The sequence below is a fragment of the Catharus ustulatus genome, chromosome 1 (genome assembly GCF_009819885.2).
Source record: "Catharus ustulatus isolate bCatUst1 chromosome 1, bCatUst1.pri.v2, whole genome shotgun sequence".
NCBI classification, from domain to species: Eukaryota; Metazoa; Chordata; class Aves; order Passeriformes; family Turdidae; genus Catharus; species Catharus ustulatus.
The window spans coordinates 116438382-116451108 of NC_046221.1; the positions used below are offsets into that span (position 1 = coordinate 116438382).

The 12727-nt window shown below is 39.2% G+C and overlaps 1 protein-coding gene across 2 annotated transcripts in view; it reads right to left on the bottom strand.

Annotated features, from left to right (window-relative positions):
- Window positions 1–2098: 2098 nt before the first annotated feature.
- LOC117007708 (ras-related protein Rab-10-like) overlaps window positions 2099–12727 on the bottom strand; it is a 32681-nt gene continuing 22052 nt past the window's right edge. For both annotated transcript variants that reach the window (XM_033081033.1, XM_033081034.1), the window contains exons 5-6: window positions 12539–12640; window positions 2099–2480 (exon numbers count right to left, since the gene is read on the bottom strand). In XM_033081033.1, coding sequence (XP_032936924.1) covers window positions 2406–2480; window positions 12539–12640 — 177 coding nt within the window. In that variant the 3' untranslated portion in view covers window positions 2099–2405. The remainder of the gene's footprint in view (window positions 2481–12538; window positions 12641–12727) is intronic.

Sequence of the window (12727 nt, forward strand, 5' to 3'; positions counted from 1 at the left end):
CTAATATTTATAAATCCATTGGGATATAACAGAAGATGCAGTGATCATTTCACAGTCAGATCCTAAATTTCTCCGAATCTCAGAATTAAAAATTCATTTAAGTTAGAACAGATCAGCAAGATCAGCAAGCACAACCTTTGACCGAACACCACCTTGTCAACTAAGCCACAGCACTGAGCGCCACATCCAGTTATTTCTAGATCACTTCCAGGGATGGTGCCTCTACCCTCTCCCTGGGCAGCCTGTTCCAATGCTTAACAATTCTTTCCATGAAGAAATCTTTCCTGATGTCCAACCTGAACCTTTGTTTGCCCTTTCTAGTGAGAGTGGTGTTTATTCCCACTGTCACATTACTGCAATCTACAATGAGTATGTTTGGAAAAAGGCAGTTGTTTTGCTCCAGGAGATGTGAAAAGGAGAGTACTCATAGTGCTCATGGAGTGTTAGGTGAAGCATTAGCTAGCAAGAGTTAGCATCCTGCTAAAACTGCCATGGGAACCTGAGTATCTGCATCTCCCTCAGGTGGGACTGGATCATACCTAAGCACAAGTAGCAGGAAATTCTGCATGAAGGAAAAATGTATAGAAGGAATTAATTGCTTGAAATTCTCATTAGCTATAAGGAGAAGAAATCAAAATTACAAATTAATCTGACTCTTTTTAATCTATTTGCATTGCTAGAAAAAGGAGGAATTACATGGAGGCCTAAACCTAGAGAACTATGTAGGAGGCTGTTTCATCTTTCCCAACAAGCTAGTAGATAAACTGTGAGTTCAGGACAGCTGAAAGTTCATCGGAGATCTACTGCTGAAAGGCAAAACTGCAGAATTTGATCAATGCAGAGGAGGAGAAGGAAGTGAGATAAAGATTAAGTTGGATGAATCATGAGATCTTCAATGACCTGAAATAAAATAGAAAGTAGGTCAAATTCTGAATTATTAATAAATATATAGACTATGCATGGACAAAACCTGAAAGATAAGCTCCCAAAAAGTTATAAAATTGGATTTTAAAGATAGTAAGCCTGTTGATAAGATGCATGGTGAGAATATTAAGGAAAAAATTGGTTTGTTATTCCACAGAGGGGAAGCTCTATTTAATCATCACTGATGATGCTGATACTTTCAACTTCAGCTTTTAATTTCAGAAGGCAAATGTGATTTCACTCTAGCACCACTGACAAAAGTCTAAGGCTAGAAAAAGGAACAAATAAACTGGAAAATATATAGACAAGTTAAAGATTTTTGGACAGACTGGACATGGTGAAACTCCCTTATAGTTCAAACTATTTTAAAATTGCCACTCATTATCTCCAAGAATCAAAAGAATGAGGTTCCAGAAAACCCCAAAGCGATTGCATCTCTCTCAAAGGAGGGAAGGAAATACCTACACAAACTGATCAACTGAATTTCTACTAAATAAAGAGGTTTTAATAGGCTTTGTGGATGGGGGAGAAAGACTGAAGATCATAAGAGTTTCTTACAATGTGCTCTTAACAAAGTCCAAACGAAAAGTCTAAGCAATATAAATACAAAATTTTGTGTAAATAATTAGGACTCCGAAACTAAAAGGATACATTGAACAGGATTTCACTTAGATCCGTCTTGGATCCAAAACTATCCAGGACTTTTGTCAACATCACTGATGACTGAACAGAGTACACTTTTATTTGGAGACTCTATCTATAAGAAGGGGCTCCAACTATGTTGGAGCACAAAATTACAAATCAGAGGGATCTTGGCAGACTGGAGCAACTGAACTGTCACCAAACAAGGAGTAACAGAAGGTTTTACACATCTAAAGGAATAATCAACTGTACAAGTATGTAGCAGGATAAAAAAAGAAGTTCTATGGATCACAAGCACTGCTACGCTACCCTGCGTTATGCTGACGCTGGAATGCATGAATTCAAGGGTATTGAAGTAGCACGTATGTGTCTGAAATGGGTATAAAAGAAACCAAGCCAAAAATTCTATGGGATTGCAGTAAATATCAGATACTTAAAGACATGTCATATGATTCCATATATCAGAAGGTTGCTTGTGTGATGATGTCAGTGTTCATTGGATTACAAATCTGGTATAAATAACACACTCCCAAAAAATGAAGGGTGTTTTTTTAATAACAGAAAGTTAGTACAATCAGACTTCTACAAACATTTGCATTCAAGCACTGTCACCCTGTGATGCATCTTATAATTCCAAAATCAGATAACTGTTTTATCTTCACATTAAAAATATGAAAATACAATATAAACATATAAAAAAATTTGGTGACAAAGTCTGTGTAATACAAAGGATGACTAAACACTGTGGCTTTGGATTACAGGCTCATTTTAAAAATCGTGTATGTTCCTTTGTAACACTTGATATTTCCTGAAGAGAAAACGGAATAAGAAACAGTATTTCAGAATGCACAGCAGGTTTTCTTCTTAGTTTCATTTAGAGACACAACGTCTAAGTCATGTAATACACAGGATTTCTGAAAAACAAACAAAAGCAAACACTTCATTAAGATAACTAGAACACAATAGTTGAAAAGTTTGCTTTTTCACATACTTTAATGTAAAATATTTGGTGCAGTCACTGGATACGTTTTTCCTTTGAATATTTAATTAAATGATTGAAGTTTTCTAATAAATTAGATGGAGACGGATGCCCACGCAAGTCCCATTAGGCATCTTTACATTCTTTAGCTGCCTCTAACATCTCTCCTAAATCTGAAGGTGACAGAAAGTGTCTTTTGAAGAGTCACTTCAAACCATACGTGCCAATCCTGTAAATCTTTACTCACATGAACTGTTCCACAAATCCAGGTTCTTCTGTTGACTATACTAATTTTAGCTGATTTTCAGTTAAGTACCCTTATCATTGAAGTATTGAGCATAGGTTGAAAAAGTCCAGTTGAAAGGAACAGGAAATACAGAAATCAGTACTCACTAACAAAAAGGCTATTAACTGTTAGAGTTCTGTGAAATTCACTAAAATTGTTTTCTTGCCTCTATTTAATAACCAGGAATACCCCCAAATGGAAACAGTTCAGTCTTAATCATGATAAACTATCAAAACAGCACTCCACCCTTGTAAAACATTTATGTACTGATTGCAAAAGCTGATTGTAACAAAAATGAAAATCATCAAAACCAGGACTCTTCCTTTCAGCAATAAACTCAACTAGATAATTAATGTTGACCAGAGAAACAATCAAACCCAGTTGTGCAATGCAGAACATGTTGCAATCTTGTTCTCTGAAACTATGAACACTGAACCCTGAACTAGGGCACAAAGACACAGAGAATATTGTCACATGCCCAGGACAATGAAAGCCCCAACTTCTCTACCTGGAACTCTGTTGCCTGTGTCTTGGCAGGTTTACCATCTAAGCACAGAGAAATAAGTGCAACCACTGGATTCACCACATTCCTCTCTCAACCTGAACCCAACAGCCATAAACAACCATGTCTGACAATAAAGAGAGGCTTCCAGAGACAGCAGCTATCTAAGCTGGAATTAATGAAATCCAAAGTACAGAAAAAAAAAAGGAAGAAGGGAAAAAAAGGCATCATGTAGTACAATACTAATCATGATTCAGAATTGAAAACTTAGACATACAAAGTCACAGCGTAGTTGAACACTGACTACATTCAGAAAGATTCACCTAAAATTACTTGGCTGTTATCAGAACGAGGGCAAAATATGAAGTCTCCCCTGTGCTACAAATAAGCTTTATGCCTCTTTGGCTGAAAATACTCACTGCTACTTAAAATTCTGGAAAAGACACAAGGAATTTGTTTCCTTTTTCCTTCTGCAGCCATAGTTTCAGCTCTTCCAGAATGCTGGCTGCCCTGTGCCAGAGCTGTCCCCACAAACAGAGTGGCTGAGCTCATTCCTCCCTGAGGCTGCAGGGACCCAGGAAGGCTTCCACAGTGCATGGTGCTGGGGAAAGAAGATGAAGCATCTGGGAAGGAATCAAAAGTGATGGATAGAGGAAGGAGCAGAGGGCAGGAAATTTGTATTGTAGTGTCTAAACCCCAGGATGGATGCTGAAGTTGTCATCAGTAAAATTATTTGCAAATACTGTCTGACTGGAATATCCAAAGACTGTGGCTTACTGATTTTAGAAATTTCTTGTCATAATCAATTCTTGTCATAATGAATTCTCCACATAATGAAGAAATACAACAGATGCACTTTTACTTGTTTTTGATGTTGTTTTGTTTTTTGTCTGCTTGCTTGTTTGGTTTGTTTTATTTTTTAAATTAATTTTTGAGTGGTAAGGACCAAGAGATGGAACATTTTTATTACCCCTGAGAATTCCCACAAATACCAACACTCAGGTTTATAGCTTCTGATTAGTTTTAATTTTTTACACAGTTTACACAGGCATTAGCTATTATGATTTCTGCCTGGCAGAGTCAGTATTTGGTAGTCTACAAGCATAGACAGTAAATTAAAAGTATGAAGACCTTTTTAAAAAAGGGAACAAGGCAGAATCAAAAGTACACAAACATAACTTTGTCATCTCAAGGAACAAGATACCACTCTGGTTTAGAGATAAGATTCTGAAGGGAAAATAAAAACTTTAGAAGATAATGGTACCAGTAAGAAATTTAATTTCACTTAATTGAGACCAAGAAATAACATTGAGCATTGACTGTTGCAAACATCAACTAAATATGTTTTGTTTCAGCCGTGCATTTTCTTGGGAAGAAAAGAATCAGTTTAGGTAGTAAAAGAGTTCTAGAAAAGTTGTTGTTTTAACACTTTCAGAATTCAAGTTTTACTTAGAGGAAACAGGTAATTTGAAGATGTTGCAGATTATACTTCAAGACCAAACTCCATTCATTCAATCAAAGGAGAAAAACTTACATTTCCTTAAACACTCAGAATACTTATTTGCATTCTTAGCATTTTACTACTTAATAGTACTTCTAGATTATAAGTAAGCTGTTTGCATATCCTTAGCAAGTATCCTCAATACTTCTAAGTGATTAAGAATGGTGAAACATATTTGATAATGCAACAGTTCTTATTATCTCTAAAATCATTATTTGATAGTTCATCTAGAAACTAGCCAGGACAGACAGACAAGAAGCACCACTCCACAAATAAACAACAGCCATTTTAAAATCAATTTAAAAGTTGAGGTCTATTCATCACTTCAGTTTGTAAGACTGTTCCATATAGGATCTTTGTGAAGCAAATAAGGATCTAGGATGCGTTTAAGCAAATGTGCTGCACACATATTTAAAAAGTGCACATTCATAATCTAAAGTGAAACAACAAGGCCTGCATAAACCACTGAAGCAAAGATCAGATTTGGGCAATCCCATGTAGTGCTCAGCCTCAGCCAAGCCTTGGAAGAGGTGGGGCACCCCCTCTCCCGAAATTACAGCAGGGAGGTATGCAAATCTCTACCACCTGTGAGAACAAGGCAAGCAGCATTCCTCCTCCAGGGCTCCACAAACACTAACACTTTCAGCTCACATTTCTGCTCAGTTTACTGTAACTCACTACCCCACAAGTCAGCCAACAGACAGCAAAGAACTGTGAAAAGGTGAGAAGAAACAAAATGGCACCAAGAAGCTGGAGTTTCCACTTCAGTATCTTGGACAAAGTGGTGTTTTGAAAATACCGCCACAGACACAGATGCCACTGCACCCTGCAGCGATTTCAGTAAGATGTTGAAACTTCCTGCTATCAAATACTAGTTTTTCCTGTCAAATAGCACAGCAGGCATCTCACCTAACTGGCAGGCACCTCTGCAAGCCAGTTTTATGCTTCCTGCTTAAAACTCCCCTTCGGGCTGTCTCTCCTGCCCACTTCTAAGCAGAATTTGTATCACTGGCATGCAGCAGGTACCTAGATGCAGGAATTGTGATGAGATGGCTCGGTTACTGATTTTCTTTTTTATTTTTAATCAAGGCAAGAAAGCTACGGTGGTACACAAAGGAAAATGAAAAAAACCCAATGACCTCTTTGAAAGGCTTCTAATGGAGTAAATATATAAATCTTCATTAAGCTCAGCTGCCCATTCTTTGCTGAAAACCTACTCAGATTAATTCTGGATCCACCTTGTCTAACATCAGTTTTTGGTACTTTGATAATGGTTTAGTTATTTTAAAGGCGGGGTTTACCATTGGTTTAAAAGAGTAACAGGATTTTGCTTTATCTATATCATGTCCCCAGTCCAAGTCAGACCTGGAATGCTTGCTGAAAAATTAGAAGCTTTGTAGAAACAAACAGAAGAGACTGTAACTGAGGTTACTATTATTTATATCTTCTATAAAATTTGAGGATTTTTACTCTAATTAAAAAATGATCCTACTTAATTACTGCAATCATTTTGTTTATATTTAACAGTGATAGTTGACAAAGACTGTTAGAGAACTTCATGCAACAAAGTCCCATGTGACTTCAATGCCTGACCTGCCATTAGAGAGACCTCAGTTATTAACAGTCCCAACACTTTTTATGTACAGTAGTTTCACGAATACAAGCCGCACGGATTATAAGCCGCACCCCCGGTGCCTCGACAATGTTGCTGTCTTTGTCAATAGATAAGCCGCACCCCGAATATTAGCCGCACTTTCGTTCCTCGCGAGAATCCATGCGCAGCTTTCACAAATTGGCCAATTAGTAACAGGATCGCGGCATAGCGGGCTTTACTGGCTCGGGGCGGGGCCAGGCAGGCTCGGCCCGCTCATGGTTGCCGACGGGGCCGGCTGGGTGGTGCTGCAGCCGCCGCCGGGCTCACTGACCCCCCTCTCCCGTCAGCACCGCCCCGCCGCTGCGTTTACGTACTCGCCCTGCCGGCGGGCCAGGCACTGCCGCCGCTGGCAGGCATGCCGGCCGCGTCGCCGCTGCGTTGTTTACGTACTCGCCCTGCCGGCGGGCCAGGCACTGCCGCCGCTGGCAGGCATGCCGGCCGCCCCCTCCCATCTGCACTGCCGCCGCGTTTCCTCGCCCTGGCCGGCACTGCAGGCCCCCGCACCGCCGGGCTCCCCCACGCTGCTGGCCCCGATTCTGCTGGGCTTCCCCCACTGCCAGGCAGCCCCACCCGCCGGCCTTCCTGCTTCTGCCATGCTCCCCTGCACTGCTAGCCCCAGTTCTCCCGGGCTCCCCCGCCCTGCTGGCCCGGGCTCTGCCGCCTCCCCTGCCCCGCCCTGCTGGCTCAGGCTCAGCCGCCCGCCCCCACACTGCTGGCCCCGCCTCTGCCAGGCTTTCCCACCTCAGCCGGGGCCGGCCGGACTCCAGCTTGGCTTGGGGCTGCCGCGGGCTCTCACTTCCGTGTTGGCAGCTTTTAGAATTTTGTTAATGTATTAGCCGCCCCGGAATATTGGCCGCACTTCCGGGTTTCCACCAAAATTTTGGTCAAATTGGTGCGGCTTGTATTCGTGAAATTACTGTATTTCCCCTATATTCTGTAATTCAAATTACCTGTTCAAAATGTAAGAGAGTAGTCTCACAACCACAATGGGCTGGACATGGCACAAGCATGTCCAACCCATTGTGATTGTGAGACTATTAGCAGGGATATATTAGCAGGGAAGGCAATCGCTGTGGGAACAGGTACAGGAGCAGGAGAGGAGGATATGAGGTCTGGCACAGCAGGATCTAACTGCTGCTGACTACATTCCTCAAGGAATGTTGATGAAGATCTTGCTCCCAGAGTGTGCTGTTCTACCATGTCTAAAACACTGAACCCACTGGCAAAGCGTGGGGCTCTATCTCCCTCTCCTGTTACTACCATGTAGACTATAACAATGTTGTACTGAAATTAGTTATTTACAAACTTGAGAAGACAGCTGTGGATCTCCTGTGAAGTTCCTCAACTTACAGATCATCTAGGTGAGGTTTAATATAGTTGCATCATAAAAAACTCTATTTAAGAGAGCAATATATCTTCAAAGTTAATATCCTGCAGAAGCGGCAAATGCCAGAAGCAAGCCAAGTCTGTAACTTTTGTTCTCCTGGAGTTTAATTTATTTAATCTGAATCATATGAAAGCATATAGGCAGAGATATGGGGGCCACCATAATCAATGGAGGGAGAAGGGCAGCTCCAAAACACAATTTTATCCTAAAGACTCATCTCTTTCCATTGAGTAGAGATGATTCCAGACAACCAGACCAGTCATGCAAATTTTAGCTGGCTAGGATTGTATGCTAAGATAAATCTCATCCCCTATACAGAGATATTGTGATTAAGTTTTGATTTACATGACCTAATTATATGTTACTGTTTCCAGAAGAATATTTGGCTCATTCAATGTCCAGAACAGACTTTTTTTTTTTTTTTTTTTTCCTAAATTAAGATAGCATAGTCAAATTTTGTCTTACATTGCACCAGCACTGTCTGGGCACCATTTTTCCTCTTTTCTTTAATCTCTGTACCTCGGTTCCCACATGTGGCATGCTGAATATATCTAATGTTAGTAAAAAAGTTAAGGAGATAAAAATCTAAAATGGATCTGAAGTACAGCAGTACAAGCATTATGAAAAACCTCTCGAAAGAATTATTATTCTGTGGTCAGTACAAGATAAAGAAAGGGCAAATAAAGCCTGGGGCTCCATGCATGACTAAGGATAATAAAGAAACATTGAGTATGCACTGCTGGAGACAGGGATCTTTTAGACAAACTAACAATTCCATGAACCTCAGCAATAATGAAATCCGATTTCTTATGGATTTGGGTCTTGAAGTGAATTAAATTTGATATCTGTGATGCAAGCTCCAGCTGGAGTCGCTGGTTGAAGCATTTTTCAGTCTCTCTGTCTAGTAGTCTCTACTATTCTATGAACTAATGCTGGAGACTCCTTTTACAGAGTACTCTGCCTCTCACCTTATCTTCAAGGAACTACTCAGGAACTTAATTATCTTTTTGTTTGATCTGACAAATTTCTTTAAAATCAGCTAACAAGCTCCAAAGGTACTTTAAGAGCAAAGGAATAGAAAACACAATATAGTCTCAACAATCTTGTTGCCATAGGAAAGAAATGTAAAGAAATGAAGGAAGGGCAAAATTAAGGCCTCCTACTTCTGAATGTTCATCTCAAATGACATCCAGCTGTTAAACATTAAATGTTACTCTCAGCAGTACAGGGCAAGGTCTTAAATGGATTTTCACTGTTCTCTACTCAGCAGATGTATGTTTATTTAATATGATTAAAATAATCTTAGTAGTCAATCACTCTTGGGAGGTAACTCTTTGGTTAGTTTTATTGCAGTTTTCAGTAAAAGGTGGTAACTTCATTCTTCTATTCCATTTTTTAAACTGGAATTCTCTCCTGATTCTAGTTTAGAAAAATACCAACAATCACACCCAAAAGGACATATACAAAGGCTTGTAATACTTTTTGAAAACCTACTTGAGAACACTACTGCTTGCCAGGCATGAAACCAAAGAACACAAAAGAGCAAATGCTGACTGCATTCTGGGTGGTATTTTTTTGGTTTTGGTTGTTTTTAGAGGACTGGCTCACAAGTCCAAATAGTTCACTGGCAACCAGAAGCATTGTCAAAGAACAGCTGTCATCTATTAATGAACAGGTTTAGGCATATCTGAGATTCATGAGAATTGTGAATAAATAAAATACTGTTATTTTTCAACATGTCTAAGCAAACTCCTGGAATAATCTATGTCATTAACATTTATTTCCACTGCAGCCTTTCAAATACAATCAAATCAGTTATTATTGCCCTTCTCCAAAAATTCATCAGTCAGAGGAAGTTAAATCTCAAGTACTGCATTCAGTTATTATTAACTGATTGGTTTGAAAATTGCAAGTTCTCAGAAATAAGGCATGACTCCTTAGCTATTACCAATGTAAGCTGTCAAAAAAACCCCCATCTGATGGTTTTAATGAGACTCTAAATTAGAGCTGCAGGACTGAGACCTGCAGCATAGAATGGCTGAGATGGAAAGTATCTGAAAGGTCAAGCAGCACTTTAGTTACCCAGATCACAGGGATACAGAAGTCTTCTCTCTCCCTTAAGCCCACTACAAGACAAATTGCAACAGAAGAGATGGGAAAACACAGCACAAAATAGTGACAATACACTGAAACACTTGCTCTTTTTCATTTTGTGTTGTTTAAATGTCTTTAACACAAAACTTCATAATATTTTTTTTCCCCCAACTCACCCCTGAACCACAACTTGTTCTGAATTTTGAAAGAATCCAGCTTAGCACTTCTGTATGAGCTCTATAACTCTGGACATCAATCTTCCCCATCTATAGGAGTGTTTTGAGTAAATTAAGTTACTAAGGGACATGTCCACAGTAGATGGCAAGCAAGAATGTACATAAAAACTACTAGATTTCCTCAGATTAATACAGTGTACTGCAATGCATCTGAGAATGGTCTACTGCCTGCCAGCCTGCCCTGCTTATTTATCATACCTCTGAATAAGGTTCACATACTTCCCAAAAGCATGGTCATAACAGACTGTTCTAGGGAGTTCCTTCCTTCTGTGGGACTGGGAAAGCATCAATGTGCTTCCACTGAAGCATCTCATCAGTCTGGGACAGGTGGTCCATTGCAGAGGGCAAGGGAGAGGCCTGATATGCCCAGGCATAGGTGTCTTGGGCCAGCACACTGTGCAAAGCTGTATCTTCTTTTTACAATCAGCAAATACGTATTTCACCACTACCAAATGGATGTATGACAGAAATTATCTCAGACTGGCATCTATCATGTCATTTTTCACAGCTACTAGTCACACTTGCTACTGCATTTTCCATTCTCCAAAATTTCAGCAGTTAGAGGAAGTTAAAATTCAAGTACTACATTCAGATTTCACAGTTTTGTGAACAGGCAAATTATTTTGTCGAACCTGAAAACCATGATGAAACTGTATGGTAGATCTTTTTTTTTTTCTCCAGCAAACTCTTTCTTATCAGACCAGTGGTAAAACCAGTTGGGCTAAAGGGTTTCTTGTTTAAATCAACAAATGCATTATACTAAAAATGGCAAATTATACACCAAAGTAATGGTACATGATTCCTCATCAAGATTCCAAATATTTTTAGCTAAGGTGAAACAATACTACAGATAAATATGACGTATTCTCATGGGCAGTTTCTAAACACACATACATGCAGAGCATACAACTGTTCAAAACAGTTCTAATTAAAACCAAGCACTAGCATAACATGTTCAACGTGGTCTGAATTTTTTTGCCCTGCCCACACTACAAACCTGATGAAATTTCATGAAGGTGAGTAGGAATACTGAAGTTTCACTTACCGTAAAATAAGTGTAGGCAATCTTAACGTGAAAAAAACCCAAACATCATTTCTGCATGTGCAGAAAATTCTCTTAGATATCATCCAAACACATTCTGCAGAAATGCTCACTTTGCACATATTTGTCTTTGCAGCAGTTATGATCATAGCTATTGTTTTGTAGTTTTCATATTTCATACTAACAATATATTCTCTATTTACAGTGGACAATGTCTTTTTCATTTACAACAAAATCAGAGTTATCTTGAGACTTTTTTCCAATAAGCTCAGTAACTCAAGGGCCTGCCATTATCCTCCTGTTCTAAACAATATCTGACTGTTCAGTTGCTGAGCTTCACTTTGATGTTAAAGTAACCTAAAGATTTTTTTTCCTCCCCCAAAATAACCAACTACATCTTGTGTTACTATGTAGTAAAAGATTTAAAAGCAGTCCAACTCTGAGCTATTATTCTGACCATTCCCTATGGCTACTTAATCAAAACACTGCTACTTGTGACTTTGTCAGTAATTTTGCTCATTTATCTTTATTATGACTTGAAGAGTATTCGGAGTGGAAGGTTAGTTTTGTATAACTAATATTGGTGATGAATGGCAGTGATAATACATTGCATGAAGAACATCTATTAATGTCTAAAATAATATTCTACTGCCTAAAAATAAATTGCAATGCAAAACATTTTCAGAGCTAATGAACAATAATTCAGTCCTACAAAAGAATTGCAACTCTGAGGAGTAAGGGACCTTTAAGCCAACATACTCAAGTTAGAGATGCTGACTCTGACAGCTACAATATTGATTCTACCACTAATTAACTCAAACCTTTAGGCCCTGATAACTTCAAAAGCACTAGTGTAAATCAGCCAAACTAACAGTTATGAACCTTGGATAAAACACTTGATTGCTGAACATAAAAGCTCCACTGATTCCATCATCATGCAGCATCTTCACTGTGTGCATACTCTGCAGAAACCTAGAGGAGAAAGGAATCTTCCTGGCAGAATGGAAGTTCCACAGAAGTGGAACTACTCTGGAGCTGTTAATCACTCCCTTGAAGAAAAGTATGGGAAATAAAGCCACAAACTCAGTCTTCCTGAATTTTCACTTTCTTTCCGAACTGTATTGTACCTGCTCACCTCTTCCGTTTTTCACTCTTCCACAATTATTCTCCCCCAAAACTGCAAAACTGCATCAGCTGTGCTTTTCTTAAACCATTCTGTAGTTACAACCTTATCTACTCAATCTGTCAAAAAAAATCTCCCATCTTCTTTCTCCTTAGAAAAGAAGCCTACCTTTTCCAGGATTTCCTTAGTCAAGACTGAAAATGCGTGCTCAATATTCACATTTTCTTTAGCGCTGGTCTCAAAAAATGGCATTCCATATTCCCAAGCAAGCTGAAAAACAAATGTAGGAAATGGGATGAACATTCTTCAGGTAAAAAAACCAATTCCTAATACTAGCAGCAAGCAATATCCTAACAT